The 12,846-nt window shown below is 53.7% G+C and overlaps 1 protein-coding gene across 5 annotated transcripts in view; it reads left to right on the top strand.

Moving 5' to 3' along the window:
• LOC123753826 (cell adhesion molecule Dscam1) overlaps nucleotides 1-12,846 on the top strand; it is a 1,066,948-nt gene that overhangs the window by 603,765 nt on the left and 450,337 nt on the right. For all 5 annotated transcript variants that reach the window (XM_069329883.1, XM_069329881.1, XM_069329882.1 and 2 more), the window contains exon 4: nucleotides 548-743. In XM_069329883.1, the coding sequence (XP_069185984.1) occupies nucleotides 548-743 (196 nt within the window). The remainder of the gene's footprint in view (nucleotides 1-547; nucleotides 744-12,846) is intronic.

Here is a 12,846-nt window from a genome sequence, read left to right as displayed (position 1 = left end):
GATAAGAAGGAGCTTACTTCCTCTGTCAGATAGTTTACATATATTAGGAACAGTATGGGCCACAGTACCGACCCTTGAGGTACTCCGCTCGTTACCTCTCTCCATTATGATGGTCTCCTCTTACTGTGACTCGCTGCCTTCTTTCTGACGTAAATCCTTCACCCACTTTAGTACTCTTCCCTTACACCAGCACGGTTGTTGGAGTTGGCATCAGAGTCGTTTGAGAGCCACTGTGTCAAGAGCTTTCTGACTATCCATGAAAATGCAGTTTCAATGAGTGACGTATTTTAGATTTACATTAAGTGAGTGACGGATGGTTGAGTGATTGATCAATTAGTGACGGATGGTTGAGTGATTGATCAATGAATGACGAATGGTTGAGTGATTGATCAATGAATGACGAATGGTTGAGTGATTGATCAATGAATGACTGATGGTTGAGTGATTGATCAATGAGTGACAGATGGTTGAGTGATTGAACAATGAGTGACACATGCTAGAAAGATCGATCAACGAGTGACAAATGCCGTGTTTTCATCCATTGCAGCGAGTTGAGTGGCTGAGTGTCGGGGAGGTGGTGGCGGACGTGGCTGACGTGAGGGTGGTGCACCCTAATGGCTCCCTGCAGTTCCTGCCCTTCCCACCCTACGCCTACACCGCCACCGTCCACGCCGCCACCTATTCCTGCCGCGCCACCTCTGCCGCCGGCACCATCCTCTCCATCCCCGTCCACGTCCGAGCTGGTGAGTACCACGACACCCCCGTCATCCCTGTCTCCCTGTCCCTCCCTCTCTCAGACAGGGAGTCCAGCGACTACGAAGAAATTACTATGATATTTTCAGGTATCCTTGTTGTTCCTCAACTTTCCTGCAGGTAAAGGGAGGTCATTGAAGGTTCCCGGGGCATCTAAGAGGTCACTACGATGCTTGCAGGGAAGGTGGTGACCTCTTGGAGCCATACACTCGAGTCTGAATCTCTTACAGAACGTTTATGAGCATCAGCGGCTGATGTCTCAAAGGAGGATCCACTTGGACCCTCTAAGGAAGAATATGAAGTCTTACTGGAGAAAATGTTTCAGGGGGGAAAAAAATAGGTGGGAATTTGACAAATTAGGAGGTATTATATTGCTTCTATTTTATGTCTTTTATATTAGTTAAACACAGAGATCACATTAACGTGATGCATCAAATGAACAAATCCACAAGGGCCGTGACGAGGATTCGAGAACGGCCTATTGACATAGCTCGGGCGCAGGGGGGGGGGGGTTGTGTAAAAGCCCGGTTTGTGCCTCGGAGAGGCACAGACCGGGATCCAGTAAGTTCTTACGGGATCCAGTAAGTTCTTACGGGATCCATTAAGTTCAGTAGAACTTCGGTTTCAACCCTTTTACCCTGTCGTAGCTCAGTCGATTAAGGCAGTGTCTGGGATGCTCCCGGACGCAGGTTCGATTCCTCGTCACGGCCCTTGTGGATTTGTTCATTTTATATTAGTTGTTTGTAGGGATATTAAATATATAACAGTATATCAAAAATGGTGTCGTTGGAGTACTGACTAAATATATATATTTTAAAAGCTGATTTTGTTGAAGTCATTAACACTGTGAGGTGTTGGTTGGGAGGAATACCTCACACCGACCTACTGCAGCTTTATTAGTGAGAAATATAAGGCCGCTGTTGTCTCTCACTGACGTAAATAAAATAACATTGGTCCTTCGCCAGGTGTGGCAGTGACTTGCTCTCTCTCACATACATTATCAAGTTCTAAACATGACTGTCTTTTATTAGTCTGTAGTTTTAAGACAAGTTCTAACTTGTCTTAAATTTAAGACAAATTAAATGTTTAAGAATATTTCTATGAAGTATATACATCTGATATGAGGTAATCACATGGAAATAATGAATGTTTCTTGGAGAATATGAGAATATTATCATAAAAAGTATGAGAATATAAGAAAGCATCATAATATGTGTAACTGTGTCGGGAATGTCTTAAAAAACAGGTTGTGAACGCTCATTGTCCATTAATCACTTTAGTTAGTAGTCCCCGTGGCGTAGTGGTAAGACACTCGCCTGGAGTTTCGCAAGCGCTTTGTCCTGGGTTCGTATCCTGGCCGGGGAGGATTTACTGGGCGCCAACCCTTAACTGTAGCCTCTGTTTACCCAACAGTAAAATGGGTACTTGGTTGTTAAACGATTTGGCGGGTGGTATTCCGGGGAACATTAGCACTAAGGACCTGCCCGAAACGCTACGCGTGCTGGTGCCTGTACAAGAATGTAACAACTCTTGTATAGAAATAATAAAAAAAACACTCATTAGCTGTTGTGTTTTATTGATTAACTGAGTTTAATAATTATTTTTTAAACATGCATTATTAATGGGGCATATTATTCGTTTCCTTTTCCTGATCTATGATGCAGACTGAAAACGGTGAACGATCTAGAACTTTGGAACCAGAGATCGATCTAGAACTTTGGAACTAGAGATCGATCTAGAACTTCTCCTGTTACTTTTTACTTGTTATATTCCGTTGAAAGTGGTATGGTTCTGCTGCTTCATTTACTATCCATGGTGAGATTCCTTTCTGGCCTATAGCCTTTGTCACATTCAACTCAAGCAAATACTTCCTTACCTCCCCACTGATCATCTTAAACTCCTCCAGTGGTGTTTAGTTAGACATTTTATCTCTCTTAGAGTAGGAACTTCTCCTTGATCTATTATCAAACCCTCCTGGAATTTCTTATTGAGTTCCTTCTTGAGGTTATCTTGAGATGATTTCGGGGCTTTAGTGTCCCCGCGGCCCGGTCCTCGACCAGGCCTCCACCCCCAGGAAGCAGCCCGTGACAGCTGACTAACACCCAGGTACCTATTTTACTGCTAGGTAACAGAGGCATAGGGTGAAAGAAACTCTGCCCATTGTTTCTCGCCGGCGCCTGGGATCGAACCCAGAACCACAGGATCACAAGTCCCGCGTGCTGTCCGCTCGGCCGACCGGCTCCCTCCTTGCACACATCCTTGTTATTTGTGAACATGTTCACCCCAATCCTCAGTTTCATTAACTGTTCCCTCACTGTTGTGTTCCTTGTGGCGTGGCTGTGCAACAATTTGGGTTGGATCTTTGATTTATTTGTTATGTCATTTTCGTACTGTCTTTCTGCCTCTCTTCTCACCCTGACTTGCTCATTCGTGGCGCTCTGGTATCTTCCTCTGCTCTCTGGGTGTCCTGTTATTTCTATACTTTCACCACGCCCTTGTACTGTGTTGATTTTCAAGTTTACATCTCTGACTAATCCATGGGGTTCCTCTGACTAATCCATGGGTTCCTCTGACTAATCCATGGGTTCCTCTGACTAATCCATGGGTTCCTCTGACTAATCCATGGGTTCCTCTGACTAATCCATGGGTTCCTCTGACTAATCCATGGGTTCCTCTGACTAATCCATGGGTTCCTCTGACTAATCCATGGGTTCCTCTGACTAATCCATGGGTTCCTCTGACTAATCCATGGGTTCCTCTGACTAATCCATGGGTTCCTCTGACTAATCCATGGGTTCCTCTGACTAATCCATGGGTTCCTCTGACTAATCCATGGGTTCCTCTGACTAATCCATGGGTTCCTCTGACTAATCCATGGGTTCCTCTGACTAATCCATGGGTTCCTCTGACTAATCCATGGGGTTCCTCTGACTAATCCATGGGTTCCTCTGACTAATCCATGGGTTCCTCTGACTAATCCATGGGTTCCTCTGACTAATCCATGGGTTCCTCTGACTAATCCATGGGTTCCGCTGACTAATCCATGGGGTTCCTCTGACTAATCCATGGGTTCCTCTGACTAATCCATGGGTTCCTCTGACTAATCCATGGGGTTCCTCTGACTAATCCATGGGTTCCTCTGACTAATCCATGGGTTCCTCTGACTAATCCATGGGTTCCTCTGACTAATCCATGGGTTCCTCTGACTAATCCATGGGTTCCTCTGACTAATCCATGGGGTTCCTCTGACTAATCCATGGGTTCCTCTGACTAATCCATGGGTTCCTCTGACTAATCCATGGGTTCCTCTGACTAATCCATGGGTTCCTCTGACTAATCCATGGGTTCCTCTGACTAATCCATGGGGTTCCTCATTTGCATTTTGTTTTATTCCTTTTGGACTGGGACAAACTTGTCGGCTGCCTCCTCAACCTTCTGCATGATATAGTCCATCATATCTTGGGCCGCCTGCACAATAATATGATAAGCATATCTCTGAGCTCTGTCACCCATGGTTTATCTATTAGGAATTTTTATATCTCTTCATAGTTTCCCTTTCGGTGTGTGTGTGTACTCACCTAGTTGTGCTGGCGGGAATTGAACTTTGGCTCTTTGCTCCTGCCTCTCAACTGTGAATCAACTGGTTAAATCAACTGTGTGTGTATGTGTACTCACTTAGATGTTCTTGAAGAGGGCTGAACTCTGGCTCTTTGGTCCCGCCTCTCAACTGTCAATCAACTGATGTACAGGTTCCTGAGCCTACTGGGCTCTATCATATCTACATTTGAAACTGTGTATGGAGTCAGCCTCCACCACATCACTTCCTAGTGCATTCCATTTACTAACTACTCTGACACTGAAAAAAGTTTTTTCTAATGTCTCTGCGGCTCATTTGGGTACTCAACTTCCACCTATGTCCCCTTGTGCATGTACTACCCGTGTTAAATAATCCATCCTTGTCCACCCTGTCAATTCTCCTGAGAATTTTGTATGTGGTGATCATATCTCCCCGAGCTCTTTTGTCTTCCAGCGACGTGAGGTGCAGTTCACGCAGCCTTTCCTCGTAACTCATGCCTCTTAGTTCTGGGACTAGCCTAGTGGCATACCTCTGAACGTTTTCCAGTTTCCTCTTGTGCGTGACAAGGTACGGGCTCCATGCTGGGGCCGCATACTCCAGGATTGGTCTTACATATGTGGTGTACAAGATTCTGAATGATTCCTTACACAGGTTCCTGAAGGCTGTTCTGATGTTGGCCAGCCTCGCATATGCCGCTGATGTTTTTCTTTTCATGAAGGTTTCAGGAGACAGGTTTGGTGTGATATCAACTCCTTGATCTTTCTTTCTCTCCGATTCATGCAGGACTTCATCTCCCATTTGATATCCAGTGTCTGGTTTCCTATTTCCTTCGCCTTACATTTTCATTACCTTACATTTGCTTGGGTTGAATTTTAGTAGCCATTTGTTGTACCATCCCTTCAGTTTGTCTAGGTCATCTTGTAACGTCATACTATCTTCCTCTATCTTAATCCTCCTCATAATTTTTCCCATCATCATCAAACAATGAGAGGTACGAGTCTATTCCTTCTGGGCGACCATTTACATATGTCAGATACAGTATAGGTCCAAGGACTGATCCCTGTGGGACTCCACTGGTGACGTCTCGCCACTCCACGACCTCACCTCTCACAGTGACTCGCTGTGTTCTGTTGTTTAGGTACTCTCTTAACCATTAGAGTACCTTCCCTGTCACTCCTGCCTGCATCTCCAGCTTGTGCACTACTCTCTTATGTGGTACTGTGTCAAAGACTTTCTGGTAATCCAAAACTATACAGCTTGCCCACCCTTCTCTTTCTTGCCTGATTTTTGTTGCCTGGTTTTAGTATTCAATCGATCCAGTGTGGCATGATTTACCATCCTTAAGCCTTTGTTGATGTTGTGCTAAAAAGTTATTTTGCTCCAGATGTTCCACTAGCTTTTTTCGCACACTTTTCTTCATCATCTTTCATGGCATACAAGTTAGGGGGACACTGGCCTGTAGGTCGGTGACTCCTCTCTATCACCTTTCTTCAATATATGGACTACATTAGCCGTTTTCCACATTTTTGGCAGTTCACCTGTTACCAGTGATTTGTTGTACACCATGGAGAGTGGCAGGCACAGTGCTTCTGCTCCTTCCTTTAATATCCATTTTGAGATTCCATTCGGGCCTATAGCCTTTGCCACCTCCAACTCTAGCAGATGCTTCCATACTTCCCCACTGGTAATCACAAACTCCTCTAGTGGTGACTGATTAGATATTCCCTCTCTTATCTCTGGGACTTCTCCTGGCTCTGCTGTGAAGACCTCCTGGAATTTCTTATCGAGTTCCTCGCACACTTCCTTGTCGTGTGTAGTGAATCTGTCTGTGCCTGTCCTCACTCTCATTACCTGTTCCTTCACCGGTGTTTATCTCGTGATGTGGCTGTGCAGCAGTTTGGGTTGAGTCTTTGCCTTGCTCGCTATGTGTGTGTGTGTTGTGGTGGTGTCTGCCAGCGCTTCAAACTACCTCCCGCCAAACACACACCGAAACTACGACGTTGGTACAACGTTCGAACAAGTTTTAACACCTAACCAGTTATAACAACCAATATAGCAAGTTGTAACAACGTTCTAATACGTCATAAACACGTTAAGCCAAGATGTAACAACTTTATTACAAGTTGTAACAAGCTGAAAATAGAGACAGTTTCGGTTTGTGTTTCCAGGGCTTACAGTATCCTGGTCTACAGTATACAACATGATAATTACAGCTAATACAGTACGCGCTCCGGGGTGGTGGCTGGGGGGGGGGGGTGACGGTTGACAGTGAGGTGAAGGAGACGGTGACGACGGGGGAGGGAGAGGTGGGACGGTAAATTGTGTGACGGGTGGAGGTTGTGGAAAAGGAATTTGTGACGGTGTAGAATGTGAATAGGGTTGAAATAGCATGAGTGCGGTGATAGGGGTAAGACAGTGAGACAGTGACAGTGACAGTGACAGTGACATACAGTGACAGTGACAGACAGTGATAGTGACAGACAGTGGCAGTGACAGACAATGACAGTCAGACATACAAGGGTCCAGGTAGTTCTCGAATTCAGAAGCTCTCGAGTCCAGAATTCTGGGTTCGAGTCCCGGGCGGGACACAAATGGTTGGGCGTGTTTCCTACCACCTAATGCAACTGTTCACCCTAGCAGTAAATAGATACTCAGGAGCTAGTCACCATGTTGTGGGGCTGCATCCTGGGGGGGGGGGGAGACCTCGATATAAGCCTGAACGTACATATACACTGGCGGCCTGTCCCCCGATACAAAGCATAATTTAAATATATAAAATGTAGAGATGTTATTGTTGAAAAAAAAGCAAAAAAGGAGGTCTAACGGTGGAAGGTTAGGTTAGGTTAGGCCAGCTGCACGCTGGTCCACCCAGCTGCATGCTGGTCCAACCAGCTGCATGTTGGTCCAACCAGCTGCATGCTGGTCCACCCAGCTGCATGTTGGTCCACCCAGCTGCATGCTGGTCCACCCAGCTGCATGTTGGTCCAACCAGCTGCATGTTGGTCCAACCAGCTGCATGTTGGTCCAACCAGCTGCATGTTGGTCCACCCAGCTGCATGTTGGTCCAACCAGCTGCATGCTGGTCCACCCAGCTGCATGTTGGTCCAACCAGCTGCATGTTGGTCCAACCAGCTGCATGTTGGTCCAACCAGCTGCATGTTGGTCCACCCAGCTGCATGCTGGTCCACCCAGCTGCATGCTGGTCCAACCAGCTGCATGTTGGTCCAACCAGCTGCATGTTGGTCCAGCCAGCTGCATGCTGGTCCACCCAGCTGCATGCTGGTCCAACCAGCTGCATGTTGGTCCAACCAGCTGCATGTTGGTCCACCCAGCTGCATGCTGGTCCAGCCAGCTGCATGCTGGTCCAGCCAGCTGCATGTTGGTCCAGCCAGCTGCATGCTGGTCCAGCCAGCTGCATGCTGGTCCAGCCAGCTGCATGTTGGTCCACCCAGCTGCATGCTGGTCCAGCCAGCTGCATGTTGGTCCAGCCAGCTGCATGTTGGTCCACCCAGCTGCATGCTGGTCCAGCCAGCTGCATGCTGCTCACTTCAGCCTAACCTGCCAGCCAGGCCCTGTTGTTGATTTACTCAGTTATCGATCAGAGGATAATGAGTGTGTAAAGCACAGGAGCGGGAGGAGCACCTGAGGGCCGCCCTCAGCGCTGACACCCCCCCCCCCCAACCACCACAACACACTAAGTGCCACCAGAGTGCGCGCTAAATTGTCTATACTGACCGGACAGTGTTGCTAAATTGCAGCACTTACCGCTCTTCCCAGTTAGTGAGGCAGCAGCGGTAGCGCACTCAGCAGCACGTGTAAGAACAACATAACTGCAGGATCAACAGCAACAGCAGCAGCAGCAGCAGCAGCAGCAGCAGCAGCAGCAGCAGCAGCAGCAGCAGGAGCACGACCTCGGACGCTACATATAGCACCAGCCCGCAGCCTAGCGGTGTGATCGCCCGCTACTTCAAGCGGTGTTTGCGAACCTATCCATTAATCGGGTTAATGTCGAGGGCGCAGGAAAAAAAACATTCACTCTACTCTTTTTTTTTTTTTTTATTAAGAGTCATCGGGTTTTGTAGTGGCGACAGGTCGACAGAATCATTACTGCCGGTCGACACGAGACCTCGACTAGAGAGCTGAGCCAAGAGCGTCTGATTGTGAAATTGTCGAGCGGCCAATCTGAGTGTTAGTGAGAAAGTTAGCAGCAGCTGTCCATCGCTGGCCTGGAGCTGGCGTGTTCTGAGTGGCCGAGAATGTCACGTGGATCCTCAAATGCTCCTGCTTATTGTGTGGTGTTTTACGTGTCACGCTCCACGCTCAAGGTGAGGGAGAGAGCGTCCAGACATGCTCCACGCTCAAGGTCAGGAAGAGAGCGTCCAGACATGCTCCACGCTCAAGGTGAGGGAGAGAGCGTCCAGACACGCTCCACGCTCAAGGTGAGGGAGAGAGCGTCCAGACACGCTCCACGCTCAAGGTGAGGGAGAGAGCGTCCAGACACGCTCCACGCTCAAGTTCAGGGAGAGAGCGTCCAGACACGCTCCACGCTCAAGGTGAGGGAGAGAGCGTCCAGACACGCTCCACGCTCAAGGTGAGGGAGAGAGCGTCCAGACACGCTCCACGCTCAAGGTGAGGGAGAGAGCGTCCAGACACGCTCCACGCTCAAGGTGAGGGAGAGAGCGTCCAGACACGCTCCACGCTCAAGTTCAGGGAGAGAGCGTCCAGACACGCTCCACGCTCAAGGTGAGGGAGAGAGCGTCCAGACACGCTCCACGCTCAAGGTCCGGGAGAGAGCGTCCAGACACGCTCCACGCTCAAGGTCCGGGAGAGAGCGTCCAGACACGCTCCACGCTCAAGTTCAGGGAGAGAGCGTCCAGACACGCTCCACGCTCAAGGTCAGGGAGAGAGCGTCCAGACACGCTCCACGCTCAAGTTCAGGGAGAGAGCGTCCAGACACGCTCCACGCTCAAGGTCAGGGAGAGAGCGTCCAGACACGCTCCACGCTCAAGGTCCGGGAGAGAGCGTCCAGACACGCTCCACGCTCAAGGTCAGGGAGAGAGCGTCCAGACACGCTCCACGCTCAAGGTCAGGGAGAGAGCGTCCAGACATGCTCCACGCTCAAGGTCAGGGAGAGAGCGTCCAGACATGCTCCACGCTCAAGGTCAGGGAGAGAGCGTCCAGACATGCTCCACGCTCAAGGTCAGGGAGAGAGCGTCCAGACATGCTCCACGCTCAAGGTCAGGAAGAGAGCGTCCAGACACGCTCCACGCTCAAGTTCAGGGAGAGAGCGTCCAGACACGCTCCACGCTCAAGATCAGAGAGAGAGCGTCCAGACATGCTCCACGCTCAAGGTCAGAGAGAGAGCGTCCGGACATGCTCCACGCTCAAAGTCAGGGAGAGAGCGTCCAGATATGCTCCACGCTCAAGGTCAGAGAGCGTCCAGACATGCTCCACGCTCAAGGTCAGGGAGAGAGCGTCCAGATATGCTCCGCGCTCAAGGTCAGAGAGAGAGCGTCCGGACATGCTCCACGCTCAAAGTCAGGGAGAGAGCGTCCAGATATGCTCCGCGCTCAAGGTCAGAGAGAGAGCGTCCAGACACGCTCCACGCTCAAGATCAGAGAGCGTCCAGACATGCTCCACGCTCAAGGTGAGAGAGAGAGCGTGTAGACATGCTCCATATTTCCCTTAGATAAATGAGATGATAGAGACATATGTCAGCGTTGTGTAGACTAGCGCCCCGCTCTTCTCTTATCCTGCTCTCTAATATATTACATTATTTTAGGTATTAATAAAAGATGCAATGAATAATAATATATTGTTAATACGTAGATATTGTAATTCAAGAAGCTCGCAACTAGCTATCATTATGGTTATTGGTATCCAGGTTAGGTGTAGTTCTTAAGAGTTCTGCCTCTTGATACACAGATACCGCTCACAGGATGAGCTCCTACAGCCCCGCTGGTGGCCACAGCCCCGCTGGTGGCCACAGTCCTGCTGGTGGCCACAGCCCCGCTGGTGGCCACAGCCCCGCTGGTGGCCACAGCCCCGCTGGTGGCCACAGTCCCGCTGGTGGCCACAGTCCCGCTAGTGGCCACAGCCCCGCTAGTGGCCACAGTCCAGCTGGTGGCCACAGCCCCGCTGGTGGCCACAGTCCCGCTGGTGGCCACAGCCCCGCAGGTGGCCACAGTCCCGCTGGTGGCCACAGCCCCGCAGGTGGCCACAGTCCCGCTGGTGGCCACAGCCCCGCTGGTGGCCACAGCCCCGCTGGTGGCCACAGCCCCGCTGGTGGCCACAGCCCCGCTGGTGGCCACAGCCCCGCTGGTGGCCACAGTCCCGCTGGTGGCCACAGTCCCGCTGGTGGCCACAGCCCCGCTAGTGGCCACAGTCCAGCTGGTGGCCACAGCCCCGCTGGTGGCCACAGTCCCGCTGGTGGCCACAGCCCCGCAGGTGGCCACAGTCCCGCTGGTGGCCACAGCCCCGCAGGTGGCCACAGTCCCGCTGGTGGCCACAGCCCCGCTGGTGGCCACAGCCCCGCTGGTGGCCACAGCCCCGCTGGTGGCCACAGTCCCGCTGGTGGCCACAGTCCCGCAGGTGGCCACAGCCCCGCTGGTGGCCACAGTCCCGCAGGTGGCCACAGCCCCGCTGGTGGCCACAGTCCTGCTGGTGGCCACAGTCCCGCAGGTGGCCACAGTCCTGCTGGTGGCCACAGTCCTGCTGGTGGCCACAGTCCTGCTGGTGGCCACAGTCCCGCTGGTGGCCACAGCCCCGCTGGTGGCCACAGTCCCGCTGGTGGCCACAGTCCCGCTGGTGGCCACAGTCCCGCTGGTGGCCACAGCCCCGCTGGTGGCCACAGTCCTGCTGGTGGCCTCAGTCCTGCTGGTGGCCTCAGTCCCGCTGGTGGCCACAGCCCCGCTGGTGGCCACAGTCCTGCTGGTGGCCACAGCCCCGCTGGTGGCCACAGCCCCGCTGGTGGCCACAGTCCTGCTGGTGGCCACAGTCCTGCTGGTGGCCTCAGTCCTGCTGGTGGCCACAGCCCCGCTGGTGGCCACAGTCCTGCTGGTGGCCACAGTCCTGCTGGTGGCCACAGTCCTGCTGGTGGCCACAGTCCTGCTGGTGGCCACAGTCCTGCTGGTGGCCACAGTCCCGCTGGTGGCCACAGTCCCGCTGGTGGCCACAGCCCCGCTGGTGGCCACAGTCCCGCTGGTGGCCACAGTCCCGCTGGTGGCCACAGTCCCGCTGGTGGCCACAGTCCCGCAGGTGGCCACAGCCCCGCTGGTGGCCACAGCCCCGCTGGTGGCCACAGTCCCGCAGGTGGCCACAGTCCCGCAGGTGGCCACAGCCCCGCTGGTGGCCACAGCCCCGCTGGGGGCCACAGTCCCGCTGGTGGCCACAGCCCCGCTGGTGGCCACAGCCCCGCTGGTGGCCACAGTCCTGCTGGTGGCCACAGTCCCGCTGGTGGCCACAGCCCCGCTGGTGGCCACAGCCCCGCTGGTGGCCACAGTCCCGCAGGTGGCCACAGTCCCACAGGTGGCCACAGTCCTGCTGGTGGCCACAGCCCCGCTGGTGGCCACAGCCCCGCTGGTGGCCACAGCCCCGCTGGTGGCCACAGTCCCGCAGGTGGCCACAGTCCCGCTGGTGGCCACAGCCCCGCTGGTGGCCACAGTCCCGCAGGTGGCCACAGTCCCGCAGGTGGCCACAGTCCCGCAGGTGGCCACAGTCAAGCTGGTGGCCACAGCCCGGCTGGTGGCCACAGTCCCGCAGGTGGCCACAGTCCCGCTGGTGGCCACAGCCCCGCTGGTGGCCACAGCCCCGCTGGTGGCCACAGTCCCGCTGGTGGCCACAGTCCCGCTGGTGGCCACAGTCCCGCAGGTGGCCACAGCCCCGCTGGTGGCCACAGTCCCGCAGGTGGCCACAGCCCCGCTGGTGGCCACAGCCCCGCTGGTGGCCACAGTCCCGCAGGTGGCCACAGCCCCGCTGGTGGCCACAGCCCCGCTGGTGGCCACAGCCCGGCTGGTGGCCACAGCCCGGCTGGTGGCCACAGTCCCGCTGGTGGCCACAGTCCCGCTGGTGGCCACAGCCCCGCTGGTGGCCACAGTCCCGCAGGTGGCCACAGTCCCGCTGGTGGCCACAGCCCCGCTGGTGGCCACAGCCCCGCTGGTGGCCACAGTCCCGCTGGTGGCCACAGTCCCGCTGGTGGCCACAGTCCCGCAGGTGGCCACAGCCCCGCTGGTGGCCACAGTCCCGCAGGTGGCCACAGCCCCGCTGGTGGCCACAGCCCCGCTGGTGGCCACAGTCCCGCAGGTGGTCACAGCCCCGCTGGTGGCCACAGCCCCGCTGGTGGCCACAGCCCGGCTGGTGGCCACAGCCCCGCTGGTGGCCACAGCCCCGCTGGTGGCCACAGCCCCGCTGGTGGCCACAGCCCCGCTGGTGGCCACAGTCCCGCAGGTGGCCACAGTCCCGCTGGTGGCCACAGTCCCGCTGGTGGCCACAGTCCCGCAGGTGGCCACAGTCCCGCA

The sequence above is a fragment of the Procambarus clarkii genome, chromosome 23 (assembly GCF_040958095.1).
Source record: "Procambarus clarkii isolate CNS0578487 chromosome 23, FALCON_Pclarkii_2.0, whole genome shotgun sequence".
NCBI classification, from domain to species: Eukaryota; Metazoa; Arthropoda; class Malacostraca; order Decapoda; family Cambaridae; genus Procambarus; species Procambarus clarkii.
The sequence above is the reverse complement of the archived record's forward strand: the minus strand, read 5'-3'. Positions and strand labels throughout refer to the sequence as shown.